Below are 21,320 nucleotides of genomic sequence, written 5' to 3' on the forward strand. Positions count from 1 at the left end.
AAACATTAGAGGTGGGATCAGGTGCCATGGAGGAGTGAGCATCCCCTGCCTACCGGTCACACCCGCCGTGTGCTCCTCGTCATGATCGGGAAATAACGGAAAAACCCGTCGACAAGAAAAGCTAGAACAGTGCAGTTTTGAGGGATTCACTTAACTGAAGTGATTGCCAAAAAAAAAATTAAAATATAACAACCCATTTTTGCCAGAAAGTTTTATAGTCAGTAAGTTTTTTATCATCTTTTACAGTGTACTTCAAAGCTGTAAAATAGGATTTAAATAAATTTAGAAAACCATGAATATCTACTAAATTATGTGTGTTCATTATCTCACAGTTGAACAGTGAATTGGTTATGATTGATTGGGTATAATATGTTGAACAGTGACTAGGTTAGGTTTTCCAGTGACTGAGTAAAGTTTCACAGTGACTAGGTTATGTTGTTCAAAGACTAGATTATATTGGTTTGTAACTGGGAATTTTTTTTTCTGTGACCTAATGGCTATAAACCAGGGTCATATTAAAGAATCATCACTCTTGTAAAACTGCAAGTCAACAAGTTAGGGATTTTTGTTTTTTCACTGTACGTGATTGTCTTTATGGGCGGGATTCCTTTTACCCTCGGAAGATTAGCGTAAGAAATAATTATTGAGAAATTCAAGTCTTTTCTGCTGTGCATACACACATGCTAACTAGGTCACTAGTTCTACCAGTGGCTAACAGGCCATGAAAACGCAATCTATTAATTTATCATGTTATAACTATTAAATACCCTAACCTTCGCGAAAGTCGTTCATTCGCCTGAATGTCCTAATATTAAGACTCCGATTATGGCTATTGATCGTATTATTTGCCACACACCATAGTGTTTACAAAACTACATTGCATCGGGATCGAATATGCGTTATATTACAAAAAACCATACCGGAAATAATTTTCCCGAAAACCGTGACTGGGTTATGTTATAGACTCTACTACTTTTTTACACCGGTGTACACCAAGTGAAGCTAAATCAGGTTCGCCCACTATTTGTGTGCGGTGGGTTGTGAAGTTCCGGATCAAAGACAAGTAGCATAGTAAATTTTTTTTTTTTAAATTGTACTCGTATTCAACAAGTTTAGTAGGACCGATCTCATACGGATTTGGAAGTTTGGTTTCACCTGAAAAGAAAGTGAAAGTGAAACAAGGCAAATGATGTCGGGGGAGACTCTTCTTTTGAAATTCAAAGGCGCTTTAGTTGGTGCTGTACTTGGCGATTGTATAGGGTCAACATTTGAAGGATTATGGGCAAAGAGTATTGCAATCGAAAAGGTCCTTAAAAAAGTCGATAAAGTTGAATTGGGTACGTTCGATCGAAACGCAGTTCTGTTGATTTTTGGTTGCTGCATATGTATTGTAGTTTAATTACAATATTTTTAATTTTATAATTTGTTATTTTTTCCATTGATTACCTTTTAAAATTATGCTGTATGCTGTTGAATTTCTTATTGTTCAATAAAAAAAAGATTTCATTTGCGAAAAATTGGAAATTTGCATCTTTTCATTATCAAGTAAATTAATTTCATTTATTGTACAGAGATTTATATATCATAATTATTTACGGAATTATAAAACTTTCATTTCAATTTTTTAATTGCATTCAAAAACATTTACATGTTTGTATTATTATTATTTTTTTTTTGGGGGGGGGGGGGTAATTTTTGATAAATACTACATTAACTGTACCTTCAAGTACTTTTAGCAACATTTTAATTTTTAGAAGCAGAAAAGCCTGACGAAGAAGATCGAAAAGTATGGAAGTACACAGATGACACAGCAATGGCGAGAAGTGTAGCTAAATCCCTGATAGAGAAGAAGGGCCTAGATCCCAAACACATGGCACAAATGTATGAGGCTTTTTATACAAACTACAACATGTACAATTCCATACTCTTATTTTTTCTTCATGTGAAAATTTTAGTCTACTATGTGTGAAGTGTGGTTGACAATTATGGGAGAATTGGATTGAATTGTAGGTTTTCAGAGGAGTATTTTAAGGAGCCGTACAGGGGTTATGGAATGAGTGTCATCACAGTGTTTACTAAGCTTAAAGAACAAGGGTATTTGGACCCCTTCAGACCTGGAGCAGAGCAGTTTAATGGGTGTGGATCTTATGGTAATGGTGGGGCAATGCGGATTGTTCCAGCTGCTTTATTTGCCTACAAAGAAAACGATTCCCAGGCCTTGACAGTTAGTTACTGTTAATTATACCCTAGTCCCCAAAGTGGACAATTTTAATTTTTTTTGCTGATCATTATATACCTTATATAAATCTATCATTGCAACAGTAACTTGATTGGAATAGTTCAGATCATGGATACTAATCATCATATCAATTCAGCAACACTGGCTATTTTGATTAGATTATTCCACAGGGACTTAAATTGAGACAATCTTAACAAAATCAGTAATATACTATATACCCGATTTTGCTAAGATTGTCTCAAGTCCCTATGGATTGTTCCAGGCATTTGACTTGTTGCGTAATCTGATTATTTAAATAAGTTACTTCATGGTATTATGAATGAAATTAAAATCAAGAGTTAAGAAAATTGCAACAGTATGTAGTTATTTTCACAATGCATTATAACCCCCTCAATATGTACAGGATCTGGTGGAACAGATTACCAAGCTAACACACACTCACCCCTCTGCTGTGGATGGTGCACTCCTCCAGAGCTATGCTGTGGATTTGGCTCTGAGGGGATCAGGAGAATTGAAGATAGAATCATTCTGTGATGAACTTCAGAAAAGAATGAAGGACAGGGAGGAGAATGAAGCCAAGAATGCAAAACAGAGAAAAGTGGAAAACAAAGAAGACCAGCCAGACATGTGAGAATTGATTCATTTAAAATAATTTGACAGTTCATGTATTGGGGTTTTTTGTGGAGATGTGACAAAAAAGCTTTTAATTGAATGTTAAATGATGCTTATGGACATCTGCAGTCTTGAATACTTTTATACCCAAGAGCAAGTACTTCTAAATGGAAAGTAATATTTCACAGCAATGTAAAGATATTTTAAAATCAAATGGAACAACTCATGATGAAGTTCAGTAAAAAGTGCTTTTAATAATCTTAATGATAACCTTTTTTTCATGTTAAGTCTTTAACATCAAACACATTTTACACATACAGTAATTGTATGTGAAGTAGGAGATCAAGCAAGGCCATTTATTTACATCAAAGAAGGATAAGTGCATTTCATTCCAAAACACAGTTCAGTTGTATTATGCGCTCTCAAAAAAATGTTGTCTTTTTTCATCGCGGTAATTTTAACTCAAAATCTTTGTGGAAATAATGTATTGAAAATTTAAGCATGGTAATTTTTCATACGGACTTTGTTTTTTGAGCTTATGGTACTCCTGATTTTAAGCATGGCAGTATTATTCATAGAATTAATTAGATTTTGCTTTATAAATCATAAGCTAACGGCAATGTTGTCTGTTTAAAAAATCGCAGTATAATTTTATTAACAAAGCACAAAATGTCATCCCATTAAATTTATATCAGGCTTAATATATAAATCTTGCACTTAAATGTTACTATTTATATCTTCGTGTGGTAATGATTCTATTCAAGAAAGCACGAAATATTATTGCATTTTATTTTATTTTTAGCTAACAGCATTACATGTCGTCTTTATCCTTGCAGAAATAATTTTATTTTAACAAAGCACGAAATACTGTTGAATTTTAGTTTGAACAGATCGACACGGTATAAATCGTGTCTTTATACATCGAGGTAATCTTCGCAAATATCTATTTTCTACAGAGCATGAGTAATTATGACACTTAAAAGTTTTAACAGACTTCATATTTCCTTTTTAAACTCTTAATTAATTTAACAAGAGGCCGATAAATATAAGATAATTAAAGTAAAATCACATTTAACAGGCGTTTAACAATGTGTTGTAATCAACACAAGTTCATACGAAAGATAATGTACGAAGGCTAAAAATTGACCCCCGAATTTTAACAAAGAAAACAATCAAAGCCATTAATAAGGGCAGTAAATAATCAGTGCTCTAACTGTAAAAGCAGTGCTCAGGAGTTGGTAGACAATTTATTTGCCTGGAGGGGTGTTGAGATCAAGTGGGGCACGTGTTCACAACATTGGCTTCAATTGGGACATATAGTATACAGTGATGTAGTGGGGTGTTTATGTTGAAATGAATTTTCACTGCCCTATTTAAAACCCCAAACAAATGTTGATTTATTGTATTTCATTATAAAATTGCTCAATTATTTTTTTTCCCAACCGAGTGTCTGATTAGGTACATGTGTACTATGATTATGCAAGCACGTGGCAAAGGAATGTGTGAACATCTATAAATAACATCTTCAATGGCTGCCTATATGGAGACGATGAATATGCAGCTCAAATTAATTGTAACTTGTTTTTATTATCATTTAACAACAGATTATCATTATCAACAGAATATAAATATAACATTTTCAACAAGCCTATGTTCCAACAATAATTTTCCGATGTTTTAAATACAGTGATAAACAACAAGCCGAAGAAATTGCCCATGTCTCTATAGGTAATACTACAATATGTCCATATGACAGCCTTGTTTCACCTGAAAGAAACATAGGTAATCAGAGATTACAGAGCTCACCTCAATGAATGTTGTGTTTGAGTAAGGCAAAGTCCCACACTAAACTAATAATCTAGGAGTGTGCATCCCTAGATGCAACATTTATGCAATTTTGGTCTGATAGGACTTGCAGTTACTTGGGAATAGACTTATCTGAAAATTTAAAACTAGTCACTCATCCAGGAAATGTAGGTCAGATCCAGCATCTGAAATAAGTCCAGTAGTGTGCATCCTTAGATGTATTATCCATGCAAGTTTAGTCAAAACAGAGATCTGCACCAAAAACTTTAACCTGGTTACTCATTCGGAAAATATAGGTCAGATCCAGCATCCGAAGCAAGTCCAGTAGTGTGCATCCTTAGATGTATCATCCATGCAAGTTTGGTCAATATAGGGTTAATAGTTACTTTAAAATAAGACCTGCTCCAAAAACTTTAACCTGCTCCAAAAACATTAACCTGCATGGTCATTCTTTAGCTGAAATTGCAGCATCTGAAACCTTGACTGGTACAATGAAACACACTAGAAGCATCCCCCATGCATCTCTGACTAATATAGGCCATAGAAGTACTTGAAAAGAAAACTGCTCCAAAAACCTTAACCTGGGATGCCGACGCCGAGGGTATTACATAAGATCCCCCAACTTTGTTGAGGTGAGCTAAAAACTATCAAAATCCTATTGTGGTGTAAAATACGCACCCCTTCCTCACAAAAACATTTTCTAGGAAAAAAAGTGCATATTATATTCAGCCAAATACGATATTTAAAATTAAATTTTTGGTCCGCTCCATTTGATCATTACACAAAGTGATCAGGTGGAGTGGATCAAAGATCTGATTTTAATTAGATTGTATTTCATTTATGTTTCCTATCATTTTGCAGGATAAAATCATCATCAGAGTTCCCATACACAGACATTGTGGATGAAATTAAGAAATGTGCCCTGCAAGACCCCATTCCCACTAGTGAAGAAATCAGCGAAAGATTGGGTAATTTATAAGACTTATAATGTATGAACTAAACCTTCCACTGAATATTTTCATATTCAATACATTTTCTGATAAAACAACTTGGTCATGATATCTTTAATCAATCAGTGAGAATAAAAGAATAAAGTTACAATAAAAGTAAATTGAATCCTACACAGTTTTCTTGCTCATGGTTATGATTTTTGGTCACAGGAACAGACATTGCAGCATACCGATCTGTACCAGCAGCTGTGTACTCCTTCCTCAGGGCCTCCACAGAAATCAACAAACTGGAGGTAGTTAAGAATTGAATTATAAATTCATTTTCATTTTGGACATTCATTTTGTAATAACATGGACTGCTTCTGCTGACAAATTGAATAATGCTCAAAAATTTTTATGCACAGCCATGTTATGACATGATGAAGTTCGTTCGGAATTTACAATACATGTTTTTTATTTTACATTTACTGATTTCATGGTACATGTGTAGATTAATAAAATATCGCTTCTTTAGGATTTCATTTAAGACTTGCACGGCATTTCCATTCAACATTTGTGATGTCAAAATAAAATTCATTTCTAGAACCTTTTGACCTCCTTGCTCATGTTGTGGTCTTATAAATGCCAAACCTTTGAACTCACATTATAATAAAAATACATATGGAATGTAAATACGTAAAGAGAGAGGTAAAAAGTCGATACTGTGTTACATCAAAACAAAACTAACTGAGGGTAATCATACATAAACACACAGAAAAACTGGAGGTAAGGTATCACACAAACACAGAAAACTAGAGATTATCATAAACACACAGACAAACTGAAGGTAACTATAAACACCTGGAAAAACTGAAGGTACTCGAACATAAACACACAGGCAAACTGGAGATTATCATAAACAAACACAGACAAACTGAAGGTACTCAAACACACAGACAAACTGAAGGTAACTATAAACACATGGAAAAACTGGAGGTACTCAAACATAAACACACAGACAAACTGGAATTTATCATAAACAAACACAGACAAACTGAAGGTATTCAAACACACAGACAAACTGAAGGTAACTATAAACACATGGAAAAACTGGAGGTACTCAAACATAAACACACAGACAAACTGGAATTTATCATAAACAAACACAGACAAACTGAAGGTACTCAAACACACAGACAAACTGAAGGTACTCAAACACACAGACAAACTGAAGGTAACTATAAACACCTGGAAAAATTGGAGGTACTCAAACATAAACACACAGGCAAACTGGAGATTATCATAAACAAACACAGACAAACTGAAGGTACTCAAACACACAAACAAACTGAAGGTAACTATAAACACATGGAAAAACCGGAGGTACTCAAACATAAACACACAAACTGGAATTTATCATAAACAAACACAGACAAACTGAAGGTACTCAAACACACAGACAAACTGAAGGTAACTATAAACACCCGGATAAACTGGAGGTACTCGAACATAAACACACAAACTGGAGATTATCATAAACAAACTGAAGGTACTCAAACACACAGATAAACTGGAGATAATCATAAACACAGAAACTGGAGATTAACATTAACAAACACAGACAAACTGAAGGTACTCAAACACACAGACAAACTGGAGATTATCATAAACACACAAACTGGAGATTAACATTAACAAACACAGACAAACTGAAGGTACTCAAACACACAGACAAACTGGAGATTATCATAAACACACAAACTGGAGATTAACATTAACAAACACAGACAAACTGAAGGTACTCAAACACACAGACAAACTGAAGGTAATGTATAAACACATGGGAAAACTGGAGGTACTCAAACATAAACACACAAACTGGACATTAACATAAACAAACACAGACAAACTGGAGGAACTCGAACACAAACACACAGGCAAACTGCAGATTATCATAAACAAACACAGACAAACTGGAGGTACTCAAACATAAACACACAGGCAAACTGGAGATTATCATAAACAAACATAGACAAACTGAAGGTACTCAAACACACAGACAAACTGAAGGTAACTATAAACACATGGAAAAACTGGAGGTACTCAAACATAAACACACAAACTGGACATTAACATAAACAAACACAGACAAACTGGAGGAACTCGAACACAAACACACAGACAAAGTGGAGATTATCATAAACACAGACAAACTGGAGGTACTCGAACACAAACACACAGAGAAAGTGGAGATTATCATAAACACAGACAAACTGGAGGTACTCAAACACAAACACACAGACAAACTAAAGGTACTCAAACACACAGACAAACTGGAGATTATCATAAACAAACACAGACAAACTGGAGATACTCAAACACAAACATACAGACAAAGTGGAGATTATCATAAACACAGACAAACTGGAGGTACTCAAACACACAGGCAAAGTGGAGATTATCATAAACACAGACAAACTGGAGGTACTCAAACACACAGACAAACTGCAGGTAATCATACACACACAAACTGAAAATCATATACACACATACACACACAGACTGGAGGTATTTTTGCATAAATGCACACACAAAGTGGAGGTAATCTTAGACACATACACAAAGATGAGGTAATCGTACACAAACACATAGGGGTCAGGGTTAGGCCACAGTAATGAATCAAAGTTTTACAATGTAATAGAGGAGAATCCTTGAAGGACTTTTCATGACAGGGATCAGAAAGGTTAACTATGCAAATATTCCACATAAATAAATATACTGATTGAATTGTTCATTCATGGCCCACAAGCTGAGTTGTGCAAAATAGAGGATAAAGTCTTGTGTATTGGAAATAATGTACATGTTTTTGGAAATTAAAATATTCCTTCTCAAGGACAACAAGAACTTTTACCTATTATAAATGCAGAAATATTCATTAAGAATTTAATTTCCTTTACTTTGTTGATAAAATCAATTAACGAAATTAAATAACAGGGGTTCAAAATTTTACTTATTACAACTATATTCTACCAATAAATGGCAAGGATTAATATGGCATGTCAGATGTTGCAATATTCGATTTTTTTCATTTGTATTGTAAAATTTTCCATTTGTATTGTATAATTTTTATTAGTATTGCAAAATTTTCCATTTGTATTGTATAATTTTTCATTTGTATTGTATAATTTTTATTTGTATTGTTTAATTTTCCATTAATTGTATTCTATAATTTTCCATTTGTATTGCATTAATTTTATTTGTATTCTATAATTTCCCATTTGTATTTGCATTGTATAATTTTCTATTTGTATTCTATAAATTTTCATTTGAATTGTATAATTTTTTATTTGTATTCAATATTTTCCATTTGCATTGTATATTAATTTCTTATTTGTATTGTAAAATTTCTTATTTGTATTCGATAATTTTTCATTTGTATTGTATCCGAGGATTGTTTATTTTTTTCGTTATGAAGGACTTCATTGGTCAAGATTTAGCCCATTTTCTCAAGCCATGGTCCAGAGTTCACAATAGCTCTCTCCCAGTATGGGAGAGGATTGTACAATTTGGCCACAGTTTGCAACGATGGATTTAGCTTGTATTGTGTTGAAAATGAGGGAGATGTTCCAGGTGCTCTTGAAAGCAAACTGATGTATTTACGTACATATTAGAGGACAGCCATTTAGATAAAAAGCTAGTGCTGGCAGATTGCAAATAAATAATCTGTCCTAGAAATGTTGTCTGAGAAAACAAATGATTAATAATTAGAGCTTGACCTCAGCCAGACCCCCCCCCCCCCCCCCTTTACGAAATGGAGTTTTCGTGTTTGGGCAAATTTTCTTCTTCTTTTCTTGTTTCTGGTCAACTTGGACATAAATATTATCTCCTGCAAGAGCATGGAAATAGATAATCTAATTCGACTAGATTTGCCAGACCACCCCCACCCCCCGAAAAGTGCTCATTCAAACGGCTGTGATTTGCTGCAAATTTAACAAATTGCTATCTTTTCCGACCACGATTTTAACCTGCTATACAGTACCTTAATAGCATCAGCGCAAATACATGTATAGGAATCCAGTTCACTTGAAACATATCTCACTTGTTTGAACACTGTTCTACAAAAAAAACTTAAACTTGACCAACGAAAAAAAAATAAAACAATCTCTCGGATACAATACAAATGAAAAATTATCAAATATAAATAAGAAATTATCGAATACAAATAAGAAATTATACAATGCAAGTGGAAAATATGGAATGCAAATGGAAAATTATACAATACATATGATTTTTTTACAATACAAATGGAAAATATAGAATACAAATAAAAAATTATACAATTCAAATGGAAAATTATACAATACAAATGGAAAATTATACAATACAAATAAAAATTATACAAAACAAATGGAAAATTTTACAATACAAATGGAAAAGATTGAATATTGCAATGTTTGACATGCCATAGATTAAAATTGATTTCAAATTGTTTATTGTGGGTTAAATTTGAGGTTGTAAAAGGGTTTTGTTTACACATTCTGTCAGGAAAATAAAGTGACTGAGAGAGCATGATGGCCCTTAAGCCTTTGTTTTTTTTGTTGTTTTTTTTTTCAATCATCTTTGTACAAAGATTCAGGCTTTGACCATCATTTTTTTCTCTCAGTAAAATTTTCTCACTCCTTTCCACCACTATCAAACAAAATACAAGGGAAATAATTTACAACTCCTTGAATATATTTTTTTCTTGGAGTGAAATTATCTTTTTTACCATTTTTTAGGGCAGAAATCCATTTGAAAAGACCATCATTTTAGCCATTTCCCTGGGAGGTGATACAGACACCATTGCTACAATGGCTGGTGCAATAGCAGGTGCTTGGTATGGAATAGAGGCTATCCCAAAATCCTGGCAAACAAGCTGTGAAGCTGTTGATGATGCATTGACATTTGCAACACAGCTTCACAAAATGAATACCTTGGATAAGTGATTTGACAATACCTAGCAGAACTGGAATGATCTCTTTCTTTAATACAAGATCTGTTCATTATTGATACCTGTAGGAAAGCTGCTTGAACAAATTCACTAGTGTGAACTAAAACTATTTTATCAGTGCAGGATATCTTTATAATTCTAATGGCATTAAACTCTAAACATGCTGTATTTTTACTTCGTCAAACTAATTCATAATTTAAGAAGAAAATATATCTTGCTTTACACTGACTGTGATACAATTTTATTAATGCAAATACTTGTACCTTTCATAAATAAAATACATCCTTTTAAAAAAGAATTCAGTTTTCATTTACATGAACAAGTACTGGTATGGGTATTAAAATACTTGTAAATTAAGACACAGTTCTTTTTAGAACTGTTTCTGTGGTCTTTTATGTAAAAGTTTATGACTGACATGTAATGTCAAGGTCTTGGAACACTGATGATAGTAAAACAGCTTCAGGCAATGAAGTCTAATGGTCTGTTGAATCCACCTCTTCTGTTCATATATTGTCTACAAATAGAATTTTACTTTAACAACATGGTAAGAAAAGCATCAAAATTTTCTACAGATAGATTTTAGACAGTCTTTCATGCTTAGATTTCCAATAGCCCAGGAAATTCTGAGATGTGGAATCCACAACAAAAAGAATTAAACTAAACTTATATTATCTGGAAGAAATTTATAAAGTTTGCCTTCAAATGTCTACAGCTATATCAGCAACAGTTTATACATGTATGTCTACATCAAGTTTATTGTTTTACTACAAGTATACATTTATTTATCATAAATCAATTTGTGCCATGCCAAACAAAAATTTACCTATATCGTCTTTTCTTTGGTATATTGGCAACATAAATATCATTCCCATCTACTTTTTTACCCTGTAAATGAAAAGAATTTTAATTACATGTATGTCAAAATACTCATGGTGAATACAGGGTATTCAATTTTTTGAAACAGAAAATGTTATTCTTGGTCCAATAGATTCCTTATTTTGTGCGAGTACTTCATATTATGAACTGACTCTTAGGCAACAAATTGAACATTAAATTGCCAGTGGACTGTTTATGGAAGAGTTTTTACATGCTTTGCAGCAATAAAAGGATAAAAGCGGGTAATTTAATTTTGTGAGTGGTGCCTTGGCAAAAATTCCTCATGTATAATTAGGATTCTACAGTTATGTATTACATTAAAAATAACCTTTGTGGAGTCAAAATTTCCAAATCCCATAATTTTCATCATTTCTGCTTCATCCTGTGGTAGTCCTTCAAGCTCCGCTTCTGCAGCCATTCAAAAAGTAAAAGATTACATCTGACATTTAGATTTACTGTGTTTGTTATTGAATTGTTTTGAAGTAAGACATTTTGAGTGTATTTGGTGGATAGATAATCACAGCATTTAAATTTCACTGTGTCTCTTGAAAAACAAAACTGTGAAATAAACACTGTATCAGAAATAAACAAATATACTAAATAATAAGGATACTGATTCAAAAATTGACTTCAAGACGCAAGATCAGCCAAGAAAAAATCAAAGCTGCATACAAATTTAAATGATAAGAAAATGCATAATTTGAATTATTTTTTTTCTCTGGAAACACAGGTACTTGTGGACAGAACCAAGGTCCTTGTCACAGTAGGTGCTGGCACAAAAAAAATCCCTCACTAGTCAAAGGCTGTAAGTGCCAAGTACAGGTCTAAATTTGCAGCCCTCCACCGGCAAGTGGTGGCATCTTATTACGAGTGAAAAATTTTCAAAAGGGACGTTAACCAACAAACACAAAACGTCTGGAAAATGTAGGTCAGATCTAGCATAAGAAGCAAGTCTGGTAGTGTGTATCCCTAGATGTATCATCCATGCAAGTTTGGTTAAGAAAGGGCTTATAGTTACTTGACAATGGACTGTTCCATAAAACTTTAACTGGGACATACCAATGCCAACTCCAGGTGTAAAGCTTATACTCATATTGACTTCATCAAGGTGAGTTAAAAGTCCAACACAGCCCCTTATGGAGCCTACATCCATGATCTTAAACTTTTCAAGCAAGATAAGAATTAAAGAGCATTAGCATCAAAATACTGGTAAGTTTTACCAGTACTTAAATAACACATCAGCAGTTTAAAATCATAGTTTGAATCCTTACCAGTTACACTAGGTTTTTGATGAACTACTTTTTCAGCTGTTGTTGATTCTCTGTCCTTGTGCTTTTCTTTTCTTTCTCTACAAATAGTTTAATAACAGATGTAAAACTTACTCAATGAATTTTGTTCAAAATAAAATAACATTTTGAATTTGTTTATAATAATAGTTTAAAACACTTGAGATTTTGCAGAGCCAAACATTTAGCAAGAAAGTTGAAAAGATAAATCAATCTGATGCATAAACCTGTGCAATATAACATGGTATAATATGTATAATTGAGTTTGATGACTATATTTCATTTATACAAGACTAGATGAATTGAATTTATAACACTACTGACAGAAAATATATTGTACTTTCTACTGACAGCCTACAGGCTTATAGAAGGAAAAAATACTTTGTTCAAAATCACACAGGATGTAAATGTACGTCTCCACCCCCACCCCCACCCCCTTTTTGTAAAAACTTGAAAAATAACAATTTCATTTAATTGACGTTTATTGTGAAACCTGTTATATACATGTAATGTTATGGATATTGTACTTCTGGTGCTCTTACTTCACTTCCGCCAAGGATAAAAGGAGCGAATACACATGTATGCACATTTTACTGATAAATTGACTAGGGGGGGGGGGGGGGTTAAAAAGTCACAGGTACTTGGGTCTTGGTTTATAAATATGCATGTACCTTATTGATATGCAAATCATGTACTCTACCTTTTTTACATATCAATAAGGTAACCGGTACATACATATTTATATACCAAGACCCAAGTACCTGTGTAAAAATAGCTGCTTAACGCCCTATGAATAGGCCAAGTATATGATACAAAAGACTGTATTCAGAAAAAAACTGAAATGTATTGATTAAAGCACAAAATTTTACAGCTTTAATTATATTTGAACAATATCTTATTCATTAATTTTCTCTTTTCATGTAAGCAAGTTTATTACGAAGTACAAATTGTACTTGTACTTCGGGTTCGTTGCCACGATGCTCTCAGTAAGGAAAATACAAATTTTACCGATAAAGTTACAAATTTTACCGATAAATTTATTAGAAAAACCTACTACATATATGTAATAGTCTTTCGATACATAAATATATTCACAACTTATAGTGTTATCAATGATTTACCATTATTTCAATGACCATTCACACAAAACTCTTTTTTTATTTTCAAGCAGCTATAATCGCCTTGTTTTTCTTTTTAACTTCGGGCTCGATGCTATCTGATATTCTAGAAGCTTCCGTCAATATTAAGATCGGCGAATGACGAAAGTAACTTGCACATTTCCCTTTTTAATCAGTTATCAAAACTTATTTCTTTTATATCATTTAAATCAAGTTTTGATTGAATAATAAAGTGATGACGTTTTATGAAATAAATAAACGATTGCTTGTTGTCAGTTTCATTAAAAACTGCCAGTAACTTAGATCCGCCAACCCGGAAACGCCACCGTACTCACGTTTTTGCTATTTCATGGCTGTTTATAGAAAATAAAAGTAGACTTTTAATTTAATGTACGACACTTACTTTGCGAGTGAAATCTAAATATAGTTTACGGACATCATCTTGTATATAGTGTATTGTTAGAGGAGTAAGTAAGAACTCTGGTGCAGCCGTTTCGGAGTTTATTTGCAAAATTTATTAATTTATAAGTATAGATTTTTACCTCTATACAGGTATGTCACTAATGAAAGTATGATCTCTATATGTCACTAATAAGAGTTTGATCTCTCTATGTCACTTGATATCCATATAACACTTATAAGAGTTTGATCTCTATGTGTCACTCATGAGAGTTTGATCTCTCTATGTAACTAATAAGAGTTTGATCTCTCCATGTCACTAATGAAAGTTTGATCTCCACATGGCACTAATGAGTTTGATCTTTATATGTCACTGATGAAAGTTTGATCTCTATATGTCACTAATGAAATTTTTAACTCTATATGTCACTCATTAGAGTTTGATCTCTCTATGTCCCTAATGAAAGTTTGATCTCCATATGACACGAATAAGAGTTTGATCTCTATGTGTCACTCATGAGAGCTTGATCTCTATGGGTCACTAATAAGAATTTGATTTTCTATATGAAATGTGAAGATAATGAACAGTGATCATGCTCAAAAGTCCATTTAAACAAAACATATTGTGAGCAAAGCTAACAAGGATCTCTGAAAACAGCCTCTTGACCGGTCCCACCTGCCATGTTCCCCTTGTCATGATCAGGAAAAATTTGCAGACAATTCAGTGTAAATTGTTTCTAATAAGCTGATTTTATTAAGAATATCTTGGTCACATGAAGCAAGAAGGATCTGCACGGCTCTACCTCTCTATGTCACTAATCAGCGTTGAATCTCTATTGTCAATAACATACAATTATTGCATGATCGTGAGGGAAATATGAAGATTTATTCAGCCAAGAAAAATCATATTCCCCAAGGGCTTTGCCCGAGGGAAATATGATATTTTTTTGGCTGAGTAAATCTTCATGTTTCCCGAACATTCTTGCAATAAATTGTTTATTATACCAAAACAAGCAAAAACTTTAAAAATAAACATAAACTTTCAAATTTCGCACCGCTCTTAAATTCACTTTCAATTTTATCAAAGTGTTGCTGAAACAATTTACAGAAGTCCATCATCATTTTTGTGACGTGAACCGGGCTATTGTGACGTCTACCACTCTCGGGAGTTTTCGTTCAATGAACGATAACTGTTGCGGGAAAATGCATTAAGTCTCTGAAAAGGTTGAATATGATGAAAAGCATAATGACGCCAGGGAAATATGAAGTTTTATGGCCCTGTCACGTGATAATCTAGAACCAATCAGATAATGCATTGTATAGAATAATTATAATGAGGTATAATAATTAGAGTTTAACCTTTATATAAACACTTATAAGAGCTTGATCTCTTTTTGTCATTAATAAGAATTTGATCTCTATATGTAACAATTAAGAGTTGGATCTTCGTATTTATCTAAGAAGAGTTTGGTCTCTATATGTCACTAATAAGAGTTATCTCTATATCACCTATGAGGGTTTGACCTATAATCTTTCTCTTAAAGGAGATTGATCACAGTATTTCATTCATGAGAGTTTGACCTCTATATGTTACTAATAAAAGATCAATCTCTATATGGCACTTAATAGTGTTTGATCTCTATCTGATGTGAGTAAATTTATAATGTACAGTAAAACAAAAACAGTTAAATTACTCCGCTATATCCATAATACGTTATAACCGTATAAGGAATTTGTAAAATTTATATAGCTGGGGATCCAAAAAAACTTCGCTATATCCGTGAATTCGCTATATCCGTGTTCGTACTAAACGAGTTTTACTTTATAACTGATTTTGATCTCTATATGTCACTAATGATCCTACTTGTGTCTTGGTGACCTAGATCTGTGTTCCCTGTGTTCCCTGGATCTGTGAGGTGATCTGGATTTTCTTCTGGGAGATCTGGATCGGCTCCTTCTGTGTCCTAAAGGACCATAAAACTTAATGTATTTAGCATCAACATAAGTCAAACATACCCCTGCTTCTGTCTATTTATGATTTAAAGTCAAGTTCTAGTAAAGGAAAGGTGTCTACAGATTTCTCAAATTTGAGAAATAAATTCCTTTAGTGATGCTTTTATAACCATAGCTTGGTAAAATAAGGTGTATTGAGACTTAATTTTTTGGTAAACACAACGAAAAAACATATTTTAAACAGTCATTTTGAATGAAAAATATAGAAAGCAGAATGATATAGATTTTGGACTTTTTTTATCAAACAAAAGAAACATATCAATTTCCTAAAGTCTCTCAGAAAATGGTAATTTTTATGTTCTTGATCTCTTCTTTCAAATAATTTAAAATTGAATATAGGTATAGATGGGATATATTTTGACATGATTTCAAATAAATAATTTTCCACATAATTCAAGTATAGCAGTAAAGTAAGGGAAAGAGCAAGTTCAGATTATAACGTCATATGGATCTAGCACCATGCATTTGTATTAACTCATTTATTAGATCTTGACCTTAATTTTTTCCCTAGATTTTTAAATTATGTCTATTTCAGCAGCTTAATGGCATTTCCCATAGTGATATTTGAAAACTTGAATTCAGCTTTTAAGATTGAGTTTTTTCTTTCCAAAGAAAAAAGCAACATCTTCATAGTAATTCATATTCCATTACCTGTGAATGTCACTCTGCTATTATACAAAAATTAAAGCTTTTATTTACTTACGTCTTCTCTCCCTTTCCCTGGAGGATCTCCTCTCTAAAATGATCAGATAATCTCACATTAGTCAAGCAGAGTACAAAGAGCAAACTAAAAACTACATCATAACATCAAGATTACATTTACCCTGGTATTTTTTTTTTCAGACCCAAAATTAAAGTTTTATATTTAAAAAAAAATCACTTATTTCAATTTCTAAACACAAAAAATTAAAATAAATTTGCATATTTTAGACTACCTAGTATGATGGCAGTATTTACATTCACACATATTTTGTTGTAGTCTTTGTCCCCAGTCCGAATCATATTTTCATTTAAGATTGTTTAATCAACAAAAAATTATTTTAAAGAATAAAATTTCAAATTTTTAGGTTTTAGTCTTCAAAGATCAAGTTACTCTAATATAAAATTAATATAAATTGTATTTTGAATTGTGTGAAATTCTTTGTAAAAATAAAGTGTGCTTTGCATTATGATTATTGGTCAGAACAAAATCACCTTGCTAGTTCCAAATCATGGAGATGCTGTTATTACTAGTGTCTTGAATGATTTGGTCAGACATTCACTCAGTTCTTGGACATGGTCTTTTTTAGATACTAAATTGTCAAGTTGAATAACATAATTGAAAACTTTTTTGCAGTACAAGTTACTGTGCTCAAAAGGTAGACTGTTGATCACACTAAGACAATACCTCTGTGGCAGTCAGATGGGTTCAATCACCTGGATAGCTCAGTTGGTAGAGCACTTGTCTGGAGATTCAGGGGGCCTGGGTTCGAATCCTGGACTGATCTGTCACATTTTTCTCCTCTCCTGTTACATTTGAAGCCCTGCCATGCCCTGGAAGTGACAGGTGCAAGACCTGCCAGGGAAAACCCTGGGTTGGCATCTTTGGGGGCAAAGACCTTTATGGAGGGAGGAATGTGGCGGTAAGATGGGTTCGATCACCATCAGCCAGATAGCTCATATTGGTCGATACATGTATTTTGTAAAGTTTTTTGATGTGCAAGGTCAATCTAATTAAAATAAGATGTTCTGAATTCACTACCGCTTCTCAAACATCTAACAGCATCCCATTCGGGATCACGTCAGAGCGACCTTTCAATTAGCCAATGAAATCGCTGCCTTCAAAACCTTGGCTTATAGTTCGGATGCGTTTCTTTTTTTCACTGCCAAACCTAAATGCCCGAGGAGTTTCGTAGTAAACAAAATATGCATGGCAAAGGGCGTGCTATGTATGAATGTGACGTGCAGGATATCTTGTATAGTTTGTGCATTTTCGTTTGCGTTATTCAGGTAAGAATGCCAGATTGGTGGATTATACATTCAATTTATACCAAAATTACTTTAATTCAAGGTAAGACAGACTACTTCATGTACCAGGCATCAATAATGTTAAGATGTAGCCGTGGAACTAATTTAGAATTGTATACAGAAGAATAGGGTATCGTATATGATTGACCAAAATTTTCATGTTTATTCATAATTGAAAGGTTGCTCTGACATGACCCTGAATGGGATGTTGTTAGATGTTTGAGAAGTGGTAGAGGATTCGGAACATCTAATTTTATTTAGGCTGTTCTGTATGTAAAAGGAAAGTAATATAATAAGAATATACCATTTAATTTTTTGTTGAAAATATTGCAATACATATTGCAATACAGTTAAAGATATCGCAATATGAAATCTCTAGCAAATACCCAGCCCTACAAGCTTAAAAAGGATTGTTATGATTAATTTAGCAAATGTTTTCCATTCTTCTCTTTTTGTTTTCTTCAAAATCATTTCGGTTTGCTACATTGCAACTATATGGGAGGTACTCTTACTATGGTGCAACGGGAAAGGAGAAAATGTATGGCTGGACCAGGAATCGAACACAGGACCCCTGCATCACTAGTCAGGTGTTCTACCAACTGAGCTACCAAGGCCGGTATCCACGGCCCAAACCATTACATTCCTCCCTTCTTAAATTTTCTTCACCCTTGAAGACACAACCCAAGTTCTTATTTGCCCCTGGCAGGACTTTCACCTGCAAGTTCCGGAGTGTTCAACAGCACCAAATTGTGTAACAGGTAAGGAGAAAATGTATGGCTAAACCGGAAATCAAACCCGGGATCCCTGTATCACTAGACAGGTGCTCTACCAACTGAGCTACCCGGGCCAATATCCATGGCCTAAACTACACTAGGCATATTTATACTCCTTTACGGATAGGAACTTTCATACGATGTCATGAGATGTCACAGATGTCCCATGCGGCACAAGTGAAGTGTAAACTGTAAAAAGAAATGCGCTTGCCCCAATGGTTATATCATTAACATATTATTATCGCCAAACCCCCTAACTCTGTCACTACCCTAACTCCGTCACTTTCGGGAAACTCCGCGCTGTTTGTAAACGAGTGCGATTGTGATGTCATTTTTTACATGCTGAAAATCTACAATCAAATGCCAAGATACTATAACAGTCAAGTTCAAGAATGCGTCAAAAATAAATAACAATTACACGTGGTCTATTGTATCTATCATATTTTATGTGAAATCAGTAAGTACTTTTTCCTTTATGCGATATTCCATCGATACCTCCGACATGTGCATCAATATGCTCATTTTTACATGTCAGTTTTATTTATGAAGGTCTTTGCCAAAGGATTAATATGACAAACCATATTGAATACGGTTAAAAATATTTTATTTTTTGTCTCAATTTGCCCTAATATCCCACACGTTGAAGATAACGTAGAGTGACGTTATTACATCTAAAATACGTTATACTAACGTTATTTTTTTCTGTTGTTGATACTTTTCCTAAAATACAATTTAATACTATTAAACTAATTTTCTATGTTTACAAGTTTAAGATGAATGGAGAAAAAAACTAAGCTGGAAAAAAATTTCTTATTAATATGTTGACATATTGTAGAGGGCCCTGGTGACGGAGTTAGGGTTCACTGGACGTAATATACACGAATGTGATACGCGTTCTATTTATAGTAGTTTTGTATAAGCCCAATTACTGATTTTTTTAAAAATAGTTTTGAAAACAATGTGTAAGTTCATTACAAAGTGTAGCAAACAAGAAACAAATCAAAAAAAAAAAAATAATTGGGAGAGTAACCTGGCGTGTTTTCCGCTTATGATGACGGAGTTTGGGTTGTAGGGGATAGCTTTTTATTAATATCAAATTTGCATAATATTCTATCATTCTTCAATAAAACTGTTGTGAAAATCTTGAAAATTGTATTTTCATTAATATTATTTACCTCTTCTGGGGGACCTCGAACGAGATCTTGATCTTCTTGGCATAGTCTACTGCTTTAGCTGATCACTTCGAGTTAAAAACTGAAAATTCTTACAGGAAATGATTAATATACACATAAATGAGAAAACCATAATACGATCTCTAAAAATCCGTAAAAATGAAAACTATACCATCTCCAAAACAAATCCCTATAGCCTAGATAAAAACGTTATTTATAAAATTGCATACCCCCCCCCCCCCATACACACTCAAACATAGATTCACACACACACACAACACGGGGGAAAAATTAAAAAAAAAGTAGGCCGTGGTAAATAACATCTTCGTTTTACATCCCTTATTTAAGTCTTTGAACCCCCCCCCCCCCAGTCCAAATAAAACGACCCCCACCCTCAAAAAAAAAAGAAAAAAAGAAAAAAAAACTGTAGAATGAATGAAAATTGAATGTATTTGCGATATTGCCTTAAAAAATTGTTGATAATTTGACAAACATGGGTGTGTGTTTTTCCCTAACCATCAAGGGACGTAAAACAAAGAACTAATAATTTACTGTAGCCTTTTGAACACTCTCTTTAATGCCTTATTTAAGTTAGTTCTTTCAAAAGATGATCCAAAAATGGTATGTAGCCAAATAATAGACGGAATCTAATTGAATATCGCATGTTACCTATTACATGTATATATATATATATATATTTATTACATTTTCAAAAGTGAAATACTGTGATTTATTCATTGAATAAAAGTGATATTCTCTCACAGTGTGAAAGGATACCAAAATGATATTCTCTCACAGTGTGAAAGAATATCAAAGTAAGTAAAAAATAATCTCTGGACTGTCATAAGATAGAGATAGTAACTAACGACCTTGATAGAGCTAAAACTGCAAATTTCTTCCCACATATGTTGCTAAAAGCCATGCTATGTAATGTTTTCAATCTCAGAACTGCTAAGCTGTGACATCTCAACCGCTCAACTATGACGTTAAGTCTATGACACTTTGTTAAGAAAAGACAGGGGCAAAGAGAATATCAAAGAAAATGTAATAAACAGAAATTCAATGTTTTGTAGATGAATATGGAATTTATTTCACGAGTG

The 21,320-nt window shown here is 33.3% G+C and overlaps 2 protein-coding genes across 2 annotated transcripts; one reads left to right on the plus strand and one right to left on the minus strand.

Moving 5' to 3' along the window:
* The first annotated feature begins 1,045 nt into the window (after positions 1-1,045).
* LOC133180940 (ADP-ribosylhydrolase ARH3-like) lies at positions 1,046-10,850 on the plus strand. Its single transcript, XM_061315409.1, has 7 exons — positions 1,046-1,337; positions 1,755-1,881; positions 2,011-2,224; positions 2,643-2,866; positions 5,519-5,625; positions 5,818-5,900; positions 10,365-10,850. Exons 1-7 carry the CDS (start codon positions 1,187-1,189, stop codon positions 10,569-10,571), a joined length of 1,113 nt encoding a protein of 370 aa, XP_061171393.1. The 5' UTR covers positions 1,046-1,186; the 3' UTR covers positions 10,572-10,850.
* LOC133180941 (U4/U6.U5 small nuclear ribonucleoprotein 27 kDa protein-like) lies at positions 10,787-20,300 on the minus strand. Its single transcript, XM_061315410.1, has 7 exons — positions 20,224-20,300; positions 16,972-17,004; positions 16,120-16,219; positions 12,724-12,800; positions 11,781-11,860; positions 11,400-11,461; positions 10,787-11,090 (listed from the first exon to the last, which is right to left on the minus strand). The coding sequence occupies exons 1-7, from the start codon at positions 20,264-20,266 to the stop codon at positions 11,036-11,038; spliced, it is 450 nt and encodes a 149-aa protein (XP_061171394.1). The 5' UTR covers positions 20,267-20,300; the 3' UTR covers positions 10,787-11,035.
* Positions 20,301-21,320: the final 1,020 nt, after the last annotated feature.

Source organism: Saccostrea echinata, unplaced genomic scaffold, assembly GCF_033153115.1.
Source record: "Saccostrea echinata isolate AGI-Se365-2 ecotype Australia unplaced genomic scaffold, CSIRO_AGI_Sech_v1 ptg000008l, whole genome shotgun sequence".
NCBI classification, from domain to species: Eukaryota; Metazoa; Mollusca; class Bivalvia; order Ostreida; family Ostreidae; genus Saccostrea; species Saccostrea echinata.